The sequence below is a fragment of the Coffea eugenioides genome, chromosome 8 (genome assembly GCF_003713205.1).
Source record: "Coffea eugenioides isolate CCC68of chromosome 8, Ceug_1.0, whole genome shotgun sequence".
Lineage (NCBI taxonomy): Eukaryota > Viridiplantae > Streptophyta > Magnoliopsida > Gentianales > Rubiaceae > Coffea > Coffea eugenioides.
In genome coordinates, this window is record NC_040042.1 from 19,189,211 (window position 1) to 19,199,928 (window position 10,718).

The 10,718-nt window shown below is 37.4% G+C and overlaps 1 protein-coding gene across 1 annotated transcript; it reads right to left on the bottom strand.

Annotated features, from left to right (window-relative positions):
- Positions 1 to 8,183: 8,183 nt before the first annotated feature.
- Positions 8,184 to 9,280, bottom strand: LOC113780372. The gene is made up of 3 exons (XM_027326179.1): positions 9,269 to 9,280; positions 8,876 to 9,073; positions 8,184 to 8,792 (listed from the first exon to the last, which is right to left on the bottom strand). The coding sequence occupies exons 1-3, from the start codon at positions 9,278 to 9,280 to the stop codon at positions 8,184 to 8,186; spliced, it is 819 nt and encodes a 272-aa protein (XP_027181980.1).
- Between the last annotated feature and the right edge of the window lie 1,438 nt (positions 9,281 to 10,718).

The following is a 10,718-nucleotide window of genomic DNA, read 5'->3' on the forward strand; positions in this document are numbered from 1 at the left end:
AGAATTTGATGTATATTTTGAGATTTATATTGTAATTTATTTGAGGACTGTAGTGACTGACTGAGTCCCGTCGAGAGTTGGGCAGGCGGCCCGCCGAACCCTCTGGTTCGCCTTAGGGGGAGGTGGGGCTGTCACAGTAAAGTGGTAATCTACGGACTTAAAATTCGGCCTTGACGGAGAGTCAACAAACCTTGATCAAGCTGCAGTGGAACTTGCTCCTGAGAGCAATCTATATCCTTTGCCATGAATGTGTTCTTTACTGTACACTTTTGCATGATCTATCTGGCTATTTGTTTAACTATATACTAGGTCATGATCTATTTGAATTTTGACTTGTTTCTTGATATTCGGTGTATGGTCTAACCTGTTTTATTACCTGCCTGTTTTCTTGGAACCTCACTGGATTTTTAGCTCATTCCATGCAAATTTGTTTTGCGTATAAGGATGAGAACATGAGTGGTTGAATTGAGGAAGGCCTAGATTTTATCTAAGTTCGTCAGTCGGTCATGCGAGCACTTTATAGATGTCTAGCCGATTGTTTGGTTTGCTTTTTTTGCAAGTTTGACTCCGTAATTGTATTATAGATTGTATGGACATTGGAGGTCCATGAGTATATATATTAAATGTTGTACTTAATATCGCTTTTATTTTGAGGTTATCATTTGTAAATTTCATGAATTGTGACTGAGTCCTGGCGAGAGTTGGGCAGGCAGTCTGCCAAACTCTTGGGTACGCTCTAGGGGGAGGTGGGGCTATCACAGTAATCTAAATGAAAAGCACATTGCAGATTATGTAGGCTGGTAATCTAGATTTGTAAATTACCCTTGAACCATTAATTTACCCTTGAACCTAAATTAATCTTACAATAGGGATCTTATCACAGGGGCTTCAAAAAAATTGACAGAGAAATCATTAGTCTCTTTAGTTCAGCAGAATATTACTTAAGATGGTTAAAATAAAAAAGTCTGTGACGACTGGAAAATACGCCCTCATATTTTCTTAAAATTTTCTCTTATTTTGATTAAATTACTTTATAATATCTTTACTACTCATTTACTGTCTCAATAGTTGTAAGAAATAATAGAATTAAGAGTTTTGCCCTTAGTTTTATAATTAGGATAAATTATGATTTTCACCAATTTTGGTAGTGTGATTAATTGTGGAGGTGTGTGTACTAAATTTGGTGGTTAAGAGTGAGTTTTAGATAAGAGAAAGTGTGTGATTAGAAGTGATAATAATAAGTTAGTAAATCATAAGTTAAAACACTAGTCCGGATGAGTTAAAAAAAACGGTGTGAACTGACATGTACCGTTTGCTACTGATTGAACACACCACTTGAACACTACTTTATTACCTTAATCTCCTTACTATTATATCAGAAATATCAGCCCTTCATTAGCCTTAAAGTGGCCGAAAATGTTGTCCAAGAAAAGAGGAAAAGAAGGGAAAAATTTGAGACTTAATCTTGCGGCGACATTTGGCGGCAATCCATCCAACTTTGACCAAAACCAATTTCCTATCTTTTTATCTTTCTCTTGGCTTCATTTCTTCTTCATGTTGGCCGAGCTTCAAGAGAGGGAAAAGAGAGAAAAACCACTTCAACTCCAACTTTGAATCCATCATGTTTGAGTGAAATCTCAAAAACTATACCGATTAAACTTCTCTTTTGGTGTTGGGACAGCTTTGTGTGGTAAAATTTTGGGAAGAAAGGGGTTTAGTTTTCACTTACAAGCAGCTTTTGGAAGGTATAATGCTTGCCCTTCCTTTTCTCTTACTTATGCTTGCTAAAATTGGGAAAGAAGCCTATGTCATTGGTTCACTATGGTTGATTATTTAGTTTTGGATGATATAGTGGAATGTTTAGGTAGGGTTTACATTTTTCATCCTTGCTTATGGTTGTTTATCTAGTCATTGATGGTATTGAGCTGGTAATTGATAGTTTTGATGATATAGTACTTGATAGTAGTGAGTTAGGATATAAATTTTAGAGTAGAAGTGAATTTCCAGCTTTGATAGTGGAATCAGCCATATTTTTGTACTGCATGTTCGTCCATGAGAGAGGCCAAATCGGGTCTTACTCAAAACATGAAAGTTGTAGGGAATTGAGTTAACTAGCTACCTGTAAAATTTCAGCTCAATCGGAGCACTGTAACTCGTGAAATAACTAAAATATCCTTGACAGCCAAATGCCTAGTTTATGATTGTGTTAAGATTGCTTATGTGTGAATTTGGGCTGAGTTGAGGAAAATAATGAAGCCATAAATGGCTGGAAAATAGCTAAATACAAAGGGCATGCCACCCAAATTTTCACTCGAGAGTTGAGCGTGTATACTCGCGACTTGACCAAAAATTTGAGGTCGAATTGAACTTGGATTGTCTATGGTATTCGTGTCTTCTTTCGTAGAGGTATATAAGCTAAAATTTGGTCGAAACTCGTTCCCTTGGAAAAATGGAAGTAGCGACCATTCGGAATATGTTTTCCTCGTCTTTTAGCCACTTTATGAATTTAAACGTTTTAACTGCTTTCTTACCGAAACTGAAAGAGCGAGCATGAGTTTTCTAGGGTGTGATAAGCAAAATGAATACTACTTAAACGAGTTTCATTTATTTGATTTTCTTGAAGCAAAACTCCTATGTTTCAAACTCTAGAGAGTTTTACATTCTTAAATGATGTTTTATCGCAGATTTGGACCTCAGCCAAGGAGTTGAACCTAAACGTGATTTTGAAAAGCACTAGACCTTTGGTGAGTGCTTCCAAATACATGATTGAACTTGATACTTGTTTTAAATCCTTTACCAACGTGATTGGATAAGATTTGCTTGATTTGGTCGGATAAGTGTGTACTTTATCGCACTTGACCTAACTCAACTAAACACTTGATATCTCATTCATGCATGTTCAAGTAACTTGATTTGTATTGACCTGTACTTGTATTTACACTTGTGCTTGAGTTGTAAGTGCTGATCAGCAGTATATACCACACTCTATCCGAGTGGGAGGTGCCTCTCATTCCCGTCTCCGTACTTTTTCTCTTGACTAAGTCGATTGGTCATCGACTATGTTGACTACTTGGGAACCCAAACCCCACTGGCTAGTTAATCGAGTCGAACCGACAAGGGCTTGGTCGATTAGATAATGAACCATGGGTCTCTTGTTTTGTCGAGTGGAGTGATATCTCCTCGACTAATCAGTATGCTCGAATATTACCACTAGTGTTTAGTTAGTGTTCGAGCCTGGTAAGGGGGTTGAATGGTGGACGGATTGGTGTTAAGCGAAGTATTGCTGGATTGGTTACTTTACTTGAAAGTTGACGGAGTGTCAACTACTACTTGATCAAGTTCTGGTGAACCAACGGGAATTTGGCTCCTGAGAGCCTTCTGTATCCTTATACTTTGATTGTTATTCGTAGTGTTATTGTTTCTTTTAGAAAAAAGAATTGTACCCTCGCTCATTTTGAGATTTGTTATTTGAAGTATTATTGCTCACTTTTATGAACTTGTTATACTCGCTACTTTGCTACTTTGATACTTGCATTTTGAATAATGGTTAACTTGCTATTTGAAACCTTACTGAGCTTTAGCTCACCCTATTCTGTTAAATTTATTTTCCTTACAGGGGGTACGAGCAAGGGCGTAAGACTGATACAGGCTAGCATAGTCTAGTTTTTAAAATTTTGCAATTGTACTCGCGCTAGTGCTCGATTAGGGCTGAATATTTCTAGAATTCATATCTTTTGATATATTTGGAATTGTATGAATTATTGAAATAGAAATGAATGTGTTTATAAGTTTCAAGTTTGGGAACTATTATTTCATTTACTCGTGAGGTTGTAACCTATTTTATTTGAAGTGAGTGAGTGAGTCCTGGCGAGAGTTGGGCAGGTGGTCCGCTAAACCCTGGGGTACGCCCTAGGAGGAGTGGGGTCGTCACAAATGGTATCAGAGCTCTTATCGAGCTCGTGCCGGGAGAGGGCTCTCGGATTGTGGGGATTTGCTTGTTAAGTGTGGAGCAAATGTCCATTGTTTGAGATATTAGATATGTATGTTGGGTAGGAATCTCAAAAGTGGTTGATTTTCTCTGAGACTGGCCAGCTCGAGTGGTGAATTATTATATTTTCGGATTCTTGTACTCGAATACCAAAGAGTGATCCCTTTATGATAAGTTGATATTCCGAGTAATATTAGGATAAGTTTAGATGGCAAAATCCAAGGCGCGGGAGAATGCGAATAGTTTGGACTTGGGAGATATTGAAGATATTAGTGAAAGTTGGGACCCTTAGTATTCAAGTGTACGTACTTGGTTGTACTTCTTCAAGTTTTGATTAAGTGTAGTGCTTGAGCAATATCTAGGATTAATGTGCCATAGGATATGTGAATTGCTATGATATGTATATAAAGAAAGTATGTTATTTTCAATGTGTTCTATTATTTTATGATTTGAAAATGCTTTTATTGAACTTTATAGTGACTTTATTTTGCTTATACTTATATAGGCTATTTCCAAAAGAGGTATGGAGGGTAGGCGAAATCAAGGACGTGGAACTACCCGAGGACGCGGTTCTAGCTGTGGCCATGGGGCTAGACAGGCACAAGAACCAGTACGGGAACTGAGAGAGGAGAGGGGTGAAACGGTTGAGCCACAACCTGGACCCCAAGCTGAAGGGAAGGACCAGGTAGCAACGACAATTCAGTAAATGAGCAATATACTTGCTCGACTGGTAGAGCAGCAGGGTCAAGCCCCTGTTAATCAACTCAAGGATCCCGAAATGGGGCAAGATAGGGCTCTAGAGAGATTCCAAAAGTTTTCTCCTCCTAAGTTTCTTGGAGGACTGGACCCTGAGGTGGCTGAGAGGTGGTTAGAGATGATGATTAATGTTTTCGCTGCCTTAAACTATACGGAGGATAGGCAGGTGAATTTCGCTGTATTTTAGTTTGAGAGACCAGCTAGAGCCTGGTGGAATGTAATTCGGGCTAAATCGGAGTGAGAGGGGACTGCATGGACCTGGTTGAACTTTGTAAGGGAGTTTAATGAGAAGTATCTTTCACTGATAGTCCAGGAGAAGAGGGAGGATGATTTTATTAAACTCCGTCAGGGAACCCTAAGTGTATCTAAATATGAGGCTCAATTCACTAAACTATCCAAGTTTGCTCCCGAATTAATAGCTACAAAGCAAAAGAGGTTTGTACAGGGACTAAATGTGGAAATACAGGAGACCTTGGCGGTGGCACAAATTAATACTTTTACGGAGGTTCTGGAGAAAGCCCTGAGAATAGAAATTGTCAGGGCACAAGTAAGGGTTTTTCATGCAAAAAGGAGAAGTACGCCTGGTGGAAGTCAAGGGCAGGAACAATGTGATCTAAATATGCCACCCTCTAAGATGGGTCGAGGAGGTGGTGGTGAGCAAATTTCGAGAACACCTAAGGAAATTACTGCAAGGGGAGCCCTAGGTGGAGGGGACAAGCAAGAGGTGTCTCGCAGGGAGGTCAGACCTCGGCCCCTCGAGTAACTTGTGGGTACTGTGGGAAATCTAACCATACCGAGGATAATTGCTGGAGAAAAGCTCGAAAGTGCTTAAGGTGTGGAAGTACTGAGCATCAGATCACAATTGCCCCCTGATTAGTGATGTTCAGTTGACTTGCAAATCAAACCCTAAACAACCAAATATAGGAGGGGATCAACCCAGAGAGCTAGCTAGAGTGTATGCCTTAGACCATTAAGGTACGATTCATGTTTTCCATTGTCTGGCTAAGAGTTTGGCTAATGATGAGACCTGGGAGCTAGAGAAGGACATGCAAGAAAATACCCGGAACTATTTATGAATAAATGTATACTATACCATCAGTACAATGCTTATAGAGCAGTGGTTCCTCCCAGAAATAGCTTTTAGCATTATGCAAAAATTTCTTCCTTTGGTGAAAATTGAAACCACTAGGAATTAATCTACTTACCAAAAAATTAGCAAACTCCACATACCAGGGAGAGTTGATTAGTGCAAGAACAAATTCATCCAAAAATTTCTCCTTAATTGAAACTTGATCATTGTTAGGGATGTATTCTAATCGCGATAAGTGATCCGCCATAAGGTTTTTCGATCCCTTTTTGTCTTTTATTTCTAAATCAAATTCTTACAATAAGAGAATCCAACGAATGAGATGCGATTTTGCATTTTTTTATGGAAAAAGTATTTAAGAATTGAATGGTTCGTATAAATGATAACTTTAGACCCTACTAAGTAGGATTTAAATTTATCTAAGGCAAATATCAGCGTCAAAAGCTCTTTCTCCATGGTTGCATAGTTGATTTGTGCTCCATTTAGCACTTTACTTGCATAATAAATCATATGCAACCTTCCTTCTTTTCTTTGACCTAATATCGCTTCAATTGCATAGTCGCTTGCATCACACATAAGTTCAAATGGTAGAGATCAATCCAGTGAAGTTATAATCGGTGTTGAGGTCAACTTCTTTTTCAACCTATCAAAAGCCATTAAACAATTATCATCAAAATGAAATGGGGTGTCTTTGCATAATAAATCACATAATGGTTTAGCTATCTTGGAAAAATCCTTAATACAATGTCTATAAAAGCCTACATGTCCAAGAAAACTTCTTATCCCCTTGACATTAGTTAGAGGTGGCATTCGCTTAATCACTTCTATTTTTGCCTTGTCCACTTCGATTCCTTGAGATGAAATCTTGTGCCCAAGTACGATTCCTTCACGAACCATAAAATAGCATTTCTCCCAATTAAATATAAGATTTGTCTTCTCACATCTCTACTAAATTAAATCCAAATTATAAGGACAATAGTTAAACAATGAACAATATACTAAAAAATTATCCATAAAAATCTCCATAATCATCTTAATATAATCAGAAAAAATTGCCATCATGCAGCGTTGGAATATGTCAAGGGCATTGCAAAGGCTAAATGGCATCCTTGTAAAAGCAAATGTGCCATACGAACAAGTAAAGATGATCTTTTCTTGATCTTTAGGAGCTATTGCTATTTGGTTATAACTTGAAAATCTGTCAAGAAAGTAATAAAATTCATAACTAGCAATACGTTCCAATAATTAATCAAAAAAGGGTAGGGAAAAGTGATCTTTTTTTGTGACTGCATTTAGTTTCCTATAATCTATACACACTCTTCATCCTACCATAAGTCTAGAGGGAATAAGTTCATCATTTTTTTCCTTAATTACAGTAGTCATCATTTTTTCCCTTAATTACAGTAGTTTCACCTTTCTTTGGGACAACATGAATTGGACTTATTTATACACTATTCGAGATAGGAAAGATTACACTTGCATCCAACCACTCAATAATTTCTAATCTTATCACATCTTTCATGTTTGGATTAAATCTTCTTTGCAGTTTGACCATTGGTTTGTAATTCTCCTCCAAAAGAATACGATGCATGCATATAGAAGAACTAATTTCTTGAATGTCAGAGATGGTCCATCCGATAGCTTTCTTGGCATTTCTCTCAATTAAACACAAGATTTGTCTCCTCACATCTCTGCAAAATTAAATCCAAATTATAAAGACAATAGTCAAACAATGAACCATATATTGAAAAATTATCCATAAAAATCTCTATAATCTTCTCAATATAATCAGAAAAAATTGCCATCATGCAGTGTTGAAATATGGCAGGAGCATTGCAAAGGCCAAATGGCATCTTTGTAAAAGCAAATGTGCCATACGGAGAAGTAAATGTGGTCTTTTCTTAATCTTCAGGAGCTATTGCTATTTGGTTATAACCTGAAAATTCGTCAAGAAAGCAATAAAATTCATAACCAGCAATACGTTCCAATAATTGATCAAAAAATGGTAGGGAAAAGTGATCTTTTCTTGTGACTATATTTAGTTTCCTATAATCTATGCACACTCTCCATCCTACCATAAGTTTAGAGAGAATAAATTCATCATTTTTTTCCTTAATTATAGCAGTTCCACCTTTCTTTGGGACAACATGAATTAGACTTATCTATACACTATCCAAAATAAGAAAGATTATACTTACATCCAACCACTCGATAATTTCTAATCTTACTATCTCTTTCATGTTTGGATTAAGTCTTCTTTGCAGTTCGACTACTGGTTTGCAATTCTCCTCCAAAAAAATACGATGCATGCATATAGAAGGGCTAATTCCTTGAATGTTGGAGATGGTCCATCTAATAGCCTTCTTGTGCTTTCTTAAAACTCTTAACAATGACTGGCAGAGTTTCATTTTCGCCAAAAAACTCATACTTCAAATGGCTAGAAAGTGGCTTGAATTCAAGTCTTGGAGCTTCTATCTCCCAAGGTGGTGGAAATCTCTTTCCTTGTCCAAGATTCTCGAATGCATGCCCTTTCCTATAGGGAGGTTGTGCATATAAATATTGGGCCAATGCTTCAATTTCTTCCTCATTTTGCTCCTGCATCCCTATATTCATTAAACAAAGCTCAAGAGGATCGACATCAAGGTTGACTCGATTCAACTCTTGGGTTAGCATTTCAATTGTGCCAATTGAACAAGTATGATCAGTAAAAGAAGGGTACTTTTCCATTTCATTCAAGTTAAATACTACCTCTTCTTCACCTACTTGAAATTTGAGTTTGCCATTTTTAACATCAATAATAGTACCTGCAGTTGCTGAAAATGGTCTACCTAAAATAATTGGTATAGACATATCTTCCTCCATATCTAATACCACAAAATCCACAGGAATGATGAACTTTTGAAATTTAATTAGTACATTTTCCAAAACTCCTAATGGGTATGCAATTGACAGATCTGTTAACTGCAAAGGAATATTAGTGCTTTTTAACTCATGCAAGCCTAATTATCTAGCTACCATTAAAGGAATTAATGATACACTTGCACCAAGGCGCACAATGCCTTATAAAATTTAATATTACCAATGGTGCAGGGTATAGAAAAGCTCCTCGGATCCTTTAATTTTAGTGGCAACTTGTTTTGTATAATGGCACTACACTCCTCCATTAATGCTATCATTTTGCGATCCTCCAATCTTCTCTTTCGTGTCATGATCTCCTTAAGGAACTTGGCATATGAAGGAATCTGCAAAATAATATCAATGAAAGGGATATCGATATGCAATTGTTTGAAAATTTTAACAAACATTTCAAAATCTTTGTCAAGTTTTTTTGGCTTGAGTCGTTGAGAAAATGGAACTGCCGGAGGTATCGGAATAGTAGTGGAAGATGTAGGTTATTCTTCTTCCAATTTTCCTTTACTACCTTTCTCCACACTTACCTCTTGCTTCATTTGCTTATCTCCTCATCTCTCACTCTTCTTGTTCCTTTCATTTTCTACCACCAGAGGATTCTCTAGTTGTTTGCCACTACACAAAGTAATGGCCTTGATGAATTCCCTAGGGTTCACTTCCGTTTTACTAAGCAACTCTCTTTAATTTTGATTATTAATAGAATTGGTGATTTGACCAATCTGGACCTCCACATTTCTATACATTCAGATCAATTGGTCCAATCAATCCTCTATTCGTTCGAATCTCTCCGAAGTACCCTTTGCCAATTTCTCCACCGCAATTCGGTTTGATATTTGTCTATTGTAGCCTTGGTTGGAATCCCTACGAATTATTTGGCCCTTGAGGATTGCCTTACTCTTTCCACCCAAAATTGGGATGATTCCTCCATCGCGGATTGTATGTATTTGAGTATGGATTATTTTGAGCATTCCTATTGTAATTATTAGCAAATTGAACCTACTCAATATCAACACACTCGTTAGTATCATGTTCTCCTCCACATATGGAGCAACAAACAACATGTGCATTGGAAGAAAAAGTTGGACCACATCTGGCTTGACGACGTAACATGTGCATCATATTATTCATTTGAGCACTAAGCATATTGATAGCATTTATTTCGATCATACCTGCCTGACGCCTTGGATTACCTCTTTCATTAGCCCATTGATAATTATTGGCCGCTATTTTTTCGATCAAACTTTGAGCTTCTTGAGGTGATTTAACCATCAAAGCTCCACCTGCGACTGCATCAATAATAGTTTTAGTAGACAAAGATAAACTATTGTCGCGCCCCACTTTTTGATGAGTTGTGGTGAAAGTGTGTAGTGGAATGTGAATGTGTGTAAATGAAAAGTAAAAGGCCATGGGACTTGAGAATGCGACGATTTGGCCAAACAAAGTTCAAAAGGGGGTTTTTAATGAAAAATGGAGTCGCCACTTGGTATAGAGTTAGGGTGTACCAAGTCACCCAAAAAGAAATTTTCTAAAGGAAAGATAGAAAGAAACCCCTTTTAAACGACTCCTAGTCCACGTAAACCAACGAAAAAGGTTTGGGAGTCACATTTGACGAAGGGGAAGGCAAGGATAAAAATCCAAGGCACCCCTTCGACCTAGCCAAGGCTAGTTGCGTGATTTAGCCCCACCTTTCCTAATTTTTCTACCCAAGGTATGTATCGCGTGTTGGATATGACTATATGAATGCAAAAACCTAGACCTAGGGGGACATGGGAGAAATTTCTCTTCAAAGGTTGAGTGGTGTCAATCACATTAATTGTGAAGCCCAATAATGATCCTTTGGAGAGGTCACACATAATCCTAAATGACGTAAAAATGAGTGGAATGCATGCCATGTGAAAATGTGAGTTTGTGTGAAGTGAGAAAAGTGATAAAAATAATAGGATGTAAGTGGAGGTGTGCAAATGTATTTACAAGGTA

Coding starts and splice junctions, on each gene's coding strand:
- LOC113780372 (XM_027326179.1), bottom strand. Junction 8,793..8,875: donor ATAAGGCATTGTGCGCCTTG/GTGCAAGTGTAT, acceptor ATTCCTTTGCAG/TTAACAGATCTGTCAATTGC.